General features: G+C 39.0%; 1 protein-coding gene across 1 annotated transcript in view; it reads left to right on the top strand.

Annotated features, from left to right (window-relative positions):
• The first annotated feature begins 5329 nt into the window (after window positions 1-5329).
• The window catches only part of LOC148103758 (butyrophilin-like protein 2), a 54799-nt gene continuing 47978 nt past the window's right edge, over window positions 5330-12150 (top strand). Inside the window, exon 1 of the mRNA XM_087838209.1 lies at window positions 5330-5434. Within this exon, the coding sequence (XP_087694335.1) occupies window positions 5330-5434 (105 nt within the window). The remainder of the gene's footprint in view (window positions 5435-12150) is intronic.

Raw genomic sequence — 12150 nt, 5'->3', positions numbered from 1 at the left:
GACCATGTCATAACTGCTTTAAGTCATACAGAATAGATATCAGAGCCTTAAACAGGCTGACTTCTGCTAAATGGATCAAACTGGGCAGAAAGTACACAAACACATAACATCCTTATAGAATATGATGTAACACTATAGATCAACTTACCTCAGAATATATAAAGCATATAAACAATTACAGCAATATGATACAACAAACACAGCAGTACTACTAATTCAAAATACTCAAAGCTTCATAGAACTGAAACAAACATTTATTTTTAGGTCCGTTCTGCTGCTGATACATACTTTAGGTTTCTGAACATTAAACTTGTTGCTGCCTTTCATAGTGTGTAACTTGAAGGCCCTGAGTACTTTCTCCCACACTGAAAACACTGGGATGATAACATTATTTGAACATTACCTAATAAGACTGATTCAGGACAGACAATTAGTTATGTTAAACTTTCCTAGCAGTCCTTCACAAACAGGGAACAGTCTGTCTATTCTCTCCATCTGTCAGCTGCTGCTGGCTCTTCCTCCTCCTCTTCCTCACACACTGCCGAGTTTCTCCTGGTGGATCATCAGGGGTGCAAAGCCTCACAGATGATGTGCAGCAGTGGGTCCCTCAGTCTGTCCTCACTCTGGACACTTGCAGTTGTCACACATGGAAATCAAATGTGTGATAAGCTGCAGGATTCAAACACAAGTGTAACTTATAAACACATGTTCATACTTTTATTACACAATCAGAGAGAAAGAAAAAGAGAGAGAGTGCAGGACAGACAGACAGGTGACAGTCTCAGGTGTTTACACTGCTACAAACAGGAGGATTTTGTTTGTGTTATTACGAGTGCTAAACAAGAAGAGTTCCCAGATGGTACAGTGGACACATGAGTGACTCCTGTGATTAAAGCATCTTTCTTTCAGCTTAACGAGTGAACCGTCAGCTCGTTCAAACACACGTTAAAGTCCGTTTGGCTCGACACCACCGAACAGAGGCAGCAATATAACATAGCTAACATTAACAGTGCAGTGAATCCTGCTTGTGCCGTGATATTCAGGACTGCAAACTGAGCAGCATCACTGACTTTCAGCTTGTTGTGTTTGTGGATATATGACTGACTTTAATTATCCATAAAATCATCACATTCTCTGTAAGATTAAGGTCGACTATACATATATTTATTTAGAAGTAGAGGCTTTAAAACCAAGTTACTGCTGAAAGTACAAACATCGCTAATGTCACATAACTTTGCTGACATGTGGCCAACAGCAATGTTTTAATGTTCTTCGTTATTAAACATTCGCAAATAAATAAGTGACATAATATTCAGAACTTACTTTTGACAGTTCACTCTTCGGCCACTCCCTTCTGCCGTATTTTGCGGCAAAATTATCCACACCCACCGCCGCGCTATGAATTGTGGGATATAGGGGACCACGAAGCGTGCACTGGACCACGCTTGATATTTGGGGAAATCGACGGCGCATTTGGAGTATGCATTTGAAGTACACTTCGAATTGGGACAGCCGTCGTCATGTGGCGGTGACGTAATCGCACTCAAAATGCGTACTTAAAGCGTGCGGTCTCTTAATTGGGACACAGCCAATGACACCACAGGGAAGTAAAACACAACACACTGAGGAAGGAACATAAGACTCTTTAAAAAAAACAGGAAACATGGAGAAAAAAACGATAATCAAAGAATGAAATGAAATTACACAAAACACTGGGTCGCAGACCCACTACTGTGACACACAGAAAACAAAAAACGTATGCACTGTCGTTATGGTCAGAGGAACTTATCAACATGGTCCTGTTTGGTTGCCAAAAATATGTAGAATAAATCTACAACTTGAAATAAAGTGCTTCATTATGATTGCCCACTCCAGCTGAATTGACAGCTTCATTTTTTTCAGATCCTGGTTTAGCAGATCGCTGCCATCTACTGGCTGGCTGGAGTTTTTATTGTGTTTTCCAGTATCTGCTGCACCACCAAGTTCAGTATTTAGTACCCGTGTTGAGTTTGATGAGCAGCTCACAGCTGGAGCTCTGTGTGTTCAGTCTGAAGGTTTCAGGTAAACCAGCCTGTAGCTCCAGGCCGGCTGCACAGTTTGTGACAAACATCAGAGCTCCTTCTGTTCACATCAGGCTGCTCTCGTCCTTCCTTCTACTCCCACATTTATACTGTGAGCAGCTCTGACTGACAACATGCTGTCACACTGAAAACTTCACATCTGCTTCTTCCTCCTCAACAATTCATCTTTATAGTCTGATCTGCAGCTTCAAGGACCTCTCTGCTCCTGACTCTGTGCTGCTTTCATTAATGTTTAGACCTTCTTCATCAAATGTTATGTTAATTTCTGATGCTAGGGTTCAGTTTTCTATGGTGCTGATCATAGGGTGTGCACTGGTTAAATGCTAGTGTGGCCCTCAAGCAAATGACAAGGCCAGGTGATGATCTTCCAGTTCTTTAATTGGCAGATTTTGCAGAACACTTACGTAGGTGGGTTTGGCTGTGGTTGTTCTAGAAAACAGAACAAAAACTACAATTCAATGTAAACCACAATAATCACATTATTCATATTTCTGCATTTGTTTCTCAGAATATAAATCCACACTTGACTCTGCTGTCAGCTTAATTTTTTGTTGTGATCATGTGGTGACCTCCATGTATTATTTTTATTATTATTATTATTATTATTATTATTATTATTATTTATTTACTTTCTATTTATTTGCATATAGTACTTGTGCAACATTCATTTGGTTTAAGTAAAATTCATATAAATGTTTACGTCATGAATATCAAGTGAAAAAAGGTTTGATCTTTTGACATTTATACATTACTTACTTTATACATACTTTATACATTTTAGATGTATTGTTTGTTGAAGGTAAGAAGAAACTGCTGAAACCATTTTGAGTTCGTTTTTGGTTTACACATGATCTTTACTGATCTGATGCAATATGTGATCAAGTTGAATCATCCCTGTGTCTGATTGGACTGGACTGTCTGGTTTTTCAGCGACACGTCAATCCTTGTCGAATTCCTGTTTCCTGCTCGGCTCGAACAAACTCATTTCACTTTGACAGCGGCAGTTTGGATCACTGTGTCGGAGTCCGGGGTCTTTATCTGTGGTAAGTCTTTTTATTTATTTTTGTTTGTCTTGTTTTTGAGTCAGAGAACGAACAAACAAGAACCTTATAACAAAAAGCAGGTTAACTTCATAATAAATATCATAATCTAACTCCAACCCTGCTGATTCAGTGATAGGACTAGATGTTACAATCTCTGATAATTCATAGCTTTAAATGGAGAAAATCTTGAGGGAGGATTGTTACAAGGAAAGGCAGCCCAGAAACTTTACCAGCGGGACACATCGTTGTGTGCCACAACTTCACAGGGTGTTTCGATCGATCGATCGATCGAAGACCAGCCCATTTCTTTCCTTCCTTGGTTAGGTTTTGGTATTAGCCAATAAAATCTCAAATATACAGGACCAATTTATTAATGGGACATTGTATTTGATGCTTCTTTAGAAAGAAACAAGTGTAAACCAATTCTTTTGTATGCTATTGTTTAGTTGTGTATGAACTGAACAGTGTTTCTGGTGAGTATTTAAAGGATCACCACCAACTTTGCCAGAGTCTTTGCGCTTTTCTTTAATATATTTGGTAAATAGAGACAACCACAGAGCTGACTGCAGCAGCATGTTTGTTTTTTCTTTCGAACTCAGGAGCCCAGCTGTCTGATATGGCTGAAGATGAAGCACGTTTGCTAAAATTATGAAACATAATTCCAGGATTAAACTGAGTAGTCACCTTGAACTGTGACAATCATCAGCGAGCTTTTCAGCTGTTTGGGGCAGGGTCAGTTTCCTCCCCTGACTTTGAAAAGATCCTGGTTTTTGACCCGGTTGACTTTTAGGCTGTAAGGTTTTATTTCTACACTGTTAATGAAAGCTAGAGAGCTTGTTCTGCTTTCAAAGGAAAATGTTGTAGCAGCTCAAGGGGTGAGAGAAGTATCCCAACGACTCACTGTTCACACAAATATTAATGTGCAGACTCACAGTATTATAACACTTATTCCGGTAACGTTGTTCATTTTTAATGTGACTGTAGCTGTTTTTCTGGTATGAGACTGCTCTGCCAGTTAATGAGCTCTGGTAAGCACTGGTTGAATTCCTTAAGACATGGTGTATCAGCTTTAATTAGTTGTGGAAATATAATAGACAGTACAATTTCAGGAATTTGACTCTAGTCAGTCACTCGAACCACAGAGCAACAACTGTTTAGTACACTATCATTAAGTACATTAAGTGGAATGTATTTATTCCTCCACCGATAAGAATCCAGTTCATCCAGCAGACTGCCACTCCTTCATTTATGTTCAGGACAGGACTAGTAATCTGGCAAACCAGGCATTTACCTGATAGGTCAATATAATCTTTTCATAATTGAAATAATCATACAGGCTACAGTTGGCTTAAGGGGTGAGTGACAATCAGCCCTACAAGTACTGCCATCAACCCACTGGTTCATGTTTATTACTCCCCTGCTGTCCCCATGTTCTTGTGCACCTTGTTGGAAGAACTGGTTGGTGTATATGGACACACAAAAGCAAAAACAGAAGGAGCTGAAAAAAATAAATAAATTAAATGTTCAAGTTAACTGACGCTTAAGCAGCTGCACCATCAATATTAATTCGAACAACAGCACTGAAACATTCAGAGCATGTGTCCCACAGAAGAGCTGTGTGTGGTGTGCTGGACAGGAAAAGGCAGCTGGAAGCCTGTACAAACAAAACGTGCAGAGAAACACCGTAAACAAACAAACACTGTTTCACAGCATCTGTGTGCGTGGGGTCTTTTTGTGTCAGAGCAATAAAAAAGGAAAGAAAAAAATTCATTTTTGGGAAACGGCTTAAATATAAATGGGATCAACACTGAAACAACTCCGACTGAACCTATTTTTTCTGTTATTGCTACAGAGTGGAGAAACTCACTGATCAACAGTATAGGATCTGAAGTCTGGAGATGTTGCTCAGAGGGACGAAGAAACGCATGAAGAAACGCACCACAAAGAAGCTCTGAATGTGAAATCCTTGAAGAGATTTTCTCTTTTCTTTGTTTGCACTTGAAAGTTTTTCAGAAAGCAGCACTCGTTTGCAGTGGTCACTGAAATATTTCTTTGAGGTAAGATTTCTTTAATGTTGTTAAAGGATCAGAAACATTAACATTTAGAATAAAACACATGATGTTATATTAGACTGCTGGACTTCCTGTGAGATGCAGAGAGTAACAGGAAGCTTGTTTTGCTTATTGATTTTCAGAGTAAAGAGTGATGGCTCTTCAGGAGATCAGTGTGATCTTCACACACAGACCCTCGGCCTTCTCTGCTGCGGTGCTGCTTCTAACACTCGTCCTCTGCAGAGGTGAGCATACAGATGTTTAGCAGAGTCACACTTTATACAAATGATTAAGCTCAGAATCTGAACCATGAAAAACACTGCGTAACAGACCCAGGACCCTGACACCTTTAGGATTGTAGGTCTGTGTAGCAATCTGTGGTCATTTTTAAATCTCGACCACAGAAATCCACAGTGTCCAACCTCAGTGACACGGTTACTGAGCAGCTTCATCAGGACATGTGAGGAAACCAACACTGAAGAGCTACAAACTGTTTCTGTCATCACAACAGTTTTTTTAGTGTCTTCATGTTTTCATGTTTCAGTTTTGTAAGTTTCCACGTGGTAAAACAAAACTATGTGCAGAGCCAAGAGCAGCTTAATTCACTGATATAATATTACATCAGTTTTTAAGTTAATACAAAATATTATTAAAACATTTTTTCTTTTGTTTTGTTTTTTTTAATTTTATTTTAGAATCAAAGCCTGAGAAGATAGAAACAACTCAGCAACCTGGAAATGTTCAGACGCCGGATCCGAGTGAAGATACCGAAGAAGCAGGTAAAAATATATATAGAACAGAAACACTCCCATCCAGTTTTCTAGAAATTGCTTTAGTTCAGTCTCAGACTAAAAGGAGTCCAAGACTAGGCTCGGTCTATAGAAGTGAAACTGAGTCTGTGTAGTGTTGGGTTAATGAAAGGTAATGGTAGGGAGGAAATGAAACATCAGGCTAACAATACAAACAGTTTTCATCTTAGATCATCTTTTAAAATCTGGAAAACAACAAAGTAAAATCCTCCCATAAACCTGCAGCTCTTTCAGGTAAACATACTGAGGTTCTGATTCAAAATGTCAAATATCAGTTTTATCCAGTTCTGGGTTTCGGGGGCTCGAGTCTTTCCTGGCTGTCATTGGGCAAAAGGCCCGATGTAAGCTGGAGGTCACCAGACTGTAAGTGGAGATAAATTAAATGAAACATGTAAATAAAGTCTGGTGTTCACCTCTCAGAGTAATACTGGTTAATTAGTGGTTAATTCCATTTCCTGTCTTTAAAATGTGCTCTTTTATATCATTAACACTAAATTGTGTTTTTCCTGTTTTTGTACCTTAGGAATTTCTTTCTCAGGCCGGCTAGCAATCGTCTGGGCTGTATTCATTGGTCTCTCTCTGATCTCATGGGGATTTATGCTTTACCAGAATTGCAAAGAACACGTAAGTCTGTCAGAAAAACAGGATTTTCTTTTAAGTTTTGTAAATATAAAATTATGAAAACAAATTTTTATGGTTTGTGTCAGAATGTCATTTGCTCTTTCACAGTTTAAAGCAGTTTAAAGTTTCTGAAACTTGTCGTGTTCAGTATAACTCAGTGAATCTTTGAATTGTCTTTTATTTTTAAACAGACCGCCTCAAGCAAAACCAGGAAGTTAATGAGGAAGAAGCTCTCAGCAGGTGAACCTTCTAGCTCAGACTTATGACGACAACAACAGCTGGAAGTTGCAGATCTCAGACTGTGAATCGAAAATCTTTATAACACATCATGGCAATAAACCAGATTTGAAGTCTTCAGTTTGATGCTGTTCAGTAAGTTGGCGTCGAAAACAAACAGAGGGGGAAAAAACCCAACATAAACAAGAGAGAAAAGATTTGAATTCAGGGCTTCTGTCCAATATTGATATCCTTCAACTCATTTGAACTACAAATATCATAAGCTGTTAAAAAAAACTTAACAAAAGTTAACTTAATAAAGTCTTGTTATCATTTTCATTCACAGTAAAATGGTTTCTGTACTTTTGTTTTCACGTGTCTGCTAAAAAAGCCCCCAAACGTACACACACACACACACATATAGGCCTTGGAAACCAGCCTCTTGAAGAAATACACCTGAGAGAGGCAGGAGAACAAACCAGCTGTTCTCCATGGAACCAGCCAAAGGTGTACTCTCAGTGGCAGGGGAACAATATGAGAACAGCACCACCAAGGCTGAAGACGGAGCAATACGTGAAGAGCATATAGTAGAAGGACGCAACCCATAATGGCAATGCTCAGTATCTAGTTGATCTGACTGCAGACCACAGCGACCTCCCTGAACAGGGTCCAGTAACCATGATAATGGCAGACATCCAAGAAAGAATCTCCAGTATGAAGAGTTGGACAGCACCAGGACCCGACATGGTTCACGCCTACTGGCTGAAGATCCTGACTGCACTCCATGAGCATCTGGCAGCACAAATGAACCAGCTCCTAGTTAAAGAAAGACACATAGAATGGTTAACCGAAGGCCGGACAGTCCTGATCCTCAAGGACCCCTAGGATCCAACTACCATCCAACTACCGACCAATAACCTGCCTCAGCACCACATGGACGCTCCTGTCAGGCATCATAGTGGCTAAGATGAACAGGCATATGGGTCAATACATGAGTGGGGCACAGAAAGGGATTGGCAAGAATACCAGAGGTGCAAAACACCAGCAAGACCAGACTGACCAACCTGTGCTCTGCCTGGACTACAAGAAGGCCTATGACCCAATGCCCCACAGCTGGATCCTTGAATGGACCTGTACAAGATTTACAGGAGCCTTCATCAGGAACTCAATGGGGATGTGGCGTACAACACTAGAGGCCAACTTCAACCCCATAGCACAAGTCGCCATCAAGTGCGGGATCTACCAAGGAGATGCTCTGTCCCCACTGCTGTTCTGCATAGGCCTGAATCCCCTCAATGAGATCATTGATAAGACTGGCTACGGATACCGACTATGGAATGAAGCAGTTGTCAGCCATGTTATTGCTCCCCCAAGGGTGGTGGAGAATGGCCGAGCTAAGATCCTGTGGCGATTTCCAGATACAGACGGACAAAATAGTGGTCGCTAACCAACCAGAAATAATGGTGGTAGACAAACAGAAAAAGACGTAGTGATTGATGTAGCGGTTCTGAATGACAGCAACATCAGGAAGAAGGAACGTGAGGAGCTCGAGAAATACCAAGGGCTCAGAGAAGAGCTTGAGAAGCTGTTTTAATAAGAAGATGTTGAGAAGAAGCTCCCAGGCCTCCGGTAGAGGACACAAACTTGAAGGATGCCTGCAGGGGCGAGCGTGGAATTTAGTTCAACTTTCAGTGAGGAAAAGAGTGAGGCAAATTTAAACTAATTATTGTACTGCTGCCTTTTTATAAAGACCTCTTACTGTACAATATAAAGCTCCTTGAGGCGACTGCTGTTGTGATTTGGTGCTACATAAATAAATTGAATTGAATTGAATTGAATTAATGTCTGTGGAAAGCTCTGCCCGGTGTTTAAAGCTGAAACTACTCCTGCACCAGCACTTATGTCATCCTGTCTATCTACACTCACATTTATGAACTTCAGAATCACTGCTGGTCACAACTGATGATCCAAAACTGAGCTACATGTTAGTTTGTATTGCTTGTTGTGCACTGCAGTGTTACAGTGTTGCTGCCTGTCATGTATTTGTTTTATTCACTATTTTAAGACTGTGCATTTTTTAATATACCTGTATGTTTGCTTTTTATCTTCGAATTATTATCTGTTTGGTTTCCATGCTTAGTGTGTGTGTTTTTTTTCTTTCTTTCTTTAACCCAGTGAACAAAAAAAAGTCAGTTCTTCAACGTCATAGACAAAAGCATGAAGTGTTGCATCACATTACAGTGACTCTGTGCATCAAATGCATCAAAAAGTTTGAAATTACTTAAAGCAGCAAAAACATTTTTTAAAAAGACCTGGCTCAATGAAATAAATACTAGTTTTCAGAGTTTTCTCACCTCTGGTTAAACATGAAGCTCTCGTGTTCTGGAGACTTTGCTTTGGTTCATTATTGCGGCTCAAGCATCACAGTTAACAAACTCTGATATCAGAATGGAAACTGTTTTTCTTTATTCTCATTTTTATTGTTTGTAGGAAATCATACTTTATTATTCAAATGTTAGTTTTGTTGCTCTAATTTACTACATTTACTTTTGTGACATATTACAATGCACATTACATTCAGGTTAAATTTACATCACATGGGCTTAACTGTCAACACATTTTTGATTATTGCTTTTTAGTCCATGGGAATTATGACCACTTGCTCCCAAATTCTCATCCGGGCTAAATATGCATAAGCAAAGTCATGAAACATGTCTGTGTGTAAAGGCAGCAGAATTTGAAACACATATAAAATACATTTTATGAAAGTTTGACTCTATTTGACCCTAAAGTAGAGATCAGAGATCCAAAGTAACCTGATATTTACAGCTCTCATATATCAGTTCCTATGTGCCTGTATGTTTTACCAGAATGTTGTAGATTTTATATGTCAAAGTATATCAATAAAGTATATCAATGAAGTTTGTGCCACTTGTTGAATCAGCATATGTGATCAATGCTGTCTGAAGCGTAGTGATTAGGATCAGTAAGTAACCTTTGATTGTGGCCAATGGTAACTAATCCAAACAAAGAGATAAATAAACTTGGCCCCGCTGAGCTGCACCTGGGAGCTTCACCATGAAGTACCCATCTCTGACTGTTGGGTTTATCTGAGTACAAACCCTGCTGTGTCCTTTCTGTGCAGAATTCATTTGATTTTAAGAAAAATTCATCTTTGTTTCGTGCATTACAGTAATGCACATGGAAAACAAAGTCATGCAAAAATGTCACCGATACAGAGGCAGCAGAAAATGAATTACAGATAAAAAATACATTTTATGAAAGTTTGACCATATTTGACCCTAAAGAAGAGGTCAGATTAAAAAAGAAACCTATAGAAAAAGAAAGAAATATAGTTTTAAATAAACAGTTTTATATATAATTGCTTTGACTTTCAGGTTGATCTATTGGCCTTAGGGAGAGTTCAGAGGTAAAATGTGACATGATATTTTAAATCTTTATACGTATAAATGTTGACATTACACAGTGCGCTTTTAAGGAGGCTTTTTGTCAATTTTTCAACAGCAAGTCATAAAGTTGACCATGAAGACGTCGGTGGATGTAAATCGAACTTTATTGGATCATTATAACATGATCCTGCTACAGCCTACAGAGTTTTATCAGAATACATTCAAAACTTTCAGAGCTGTTGTGTTTACAGACCAAATTAAATGCAAATGCTACGAAAAAAGTGAGTTTTTCGTTGAAGATGAGAAGAAACTGCTGAAACCATTTTAAGCAAATTTTTGGTTTACACATCATCTGTACTGATCTGACGCAGTATGTAATAAAGTGAAACCTTCCCCGTGTTTGTCATGCTCAGTGTTTACCTGATGAATGAGCCTTGCATCAAGGAGTGTTAGAAACTGATCCGACCTGAGCGTCTGGTTTGCAGTGACATGTTTATCCTTGTCTAAGTTCCTGTTACGTAATCGGCTCCAACAAACTCGTTTCACTTTGACAGCAACAGTTTGGATCACTGTGTCGGAGTCTGGGGCCTTTATCTGTGGTAAGTCTTGTTTTTTTGTTTTTGAGTTGGAGAACTCAAAAAACAAGAAACTTATAATGAAGAAAAAAAAATGTTTGATGGAAAAACAAAGGGATTGTTTTCTACATGTTGCTGAATAAAGTCAGACTGTTGTTTCTCTGTCAAACTGTGAGCACATACAAGATGCTAAATGTTTCTGTCAGTTGTTAAAAGCTCCCACAAAGCTCCAAATGTAGCAGCAAAGTGTGAGAAAAGCTGTATTTATGTTTATAAAGACTTTGGACTTATCGAGCTGACTTAAAAGGAACTCTGAGCTTTCAGTTATGGTTATGTGCTTAAGTTACACTGATATGGAAAGAGGTTAATTTCAAAATAAAAGGCCATAACCTAACCGCAACCCTGCTGAATAATCTCAGTTAAAGATGATCATTTTAACAAGTGAACACAGTGTCACAGTATCTGCTTCTTTAGAAAAATAAATGTAACCTCATTATTTTGGATGTTAGTATTTTGTTCTGTATATGCAGATCGATGTTTCTGATGAGTGTTTCACGGACCACCATCAAACACTTTTGTTTAATATATTTGCCAAATAGAGTTAAACACTGAGCGGACAACAGACTGTTGCTGATTGGTCTGCTGTTTACACAGTGGGTGGAAACAACTCACATGCATCGTTTCAGTTTCTCCTTTGAGAATTACTGCTTGATACAAACTCAGGAGCTGAGACGACTGAAGATGAAGCACATTTGTTATATTTAAACTGAGTTTGCACCTGTCTGTGTTGAACTGTGTCAGTCATCAGTTAACACGACTTTTCAGCTGTTTGGAGGCAGAGTCAGCTTCCTCAGGAAAAATCCTTAAAGTTTGAAGGTGTTTGGTTAAATTTGTCATCAAATCACCAGATTTGTTCTGCTCTCTGTCAATCAAAGTTAGAGAAGAAGATATAGTAACGATTCAAGAGGAAGCACTATGTGCTCGTGCCTCATACTGACGTTCATGTTCAGTGTTATATCACTTATTCCAGTAATGTGTTGGTGTCTCATAGTTATTGTTCATTTTTAATGTGATTTTCAGCTATTTTTCTAGTTTGAGACTGCTGTGCGTATTAATGAGCTCTGGTCAGCACAACAGATGCTGTGTCAGTCCCTCTTCTGTGGAACCAGCTTCCAGTTTGGATTCGGGAGACAGACACTATCTCTACTTTCAAGATTAGGCTTCAAACTTTCCTTTTTGCTAAAGCATAGTTAGGGCTGAACCAGGTGACCCTGAATCCTCGCTTAGATATGCTGGGTAAATGCAGTAAAATATGTCCAATAATTGACATTTCAGCAGCTGCAC

The sequence above is a fragment of the Neolamprologus brichardi genome, chromosome 3 (assembly GCF_056152115.1).
Source record: "Neolamprologus brichardi isolate AB-2024 chromosome 3, ASM5615211v1, whole genome shotgun sequence".
NCBI lineage: Eukaryota > Metazoa > Chordata > Actinopteri > Cichliformes > Cichlidae > Neolamprologus > Neolamprologus brichardi.
Note: the sequence above shows the minus strand (reverse complement) of the source record. Positions and strands in the feature narration are given on the sequence as shown.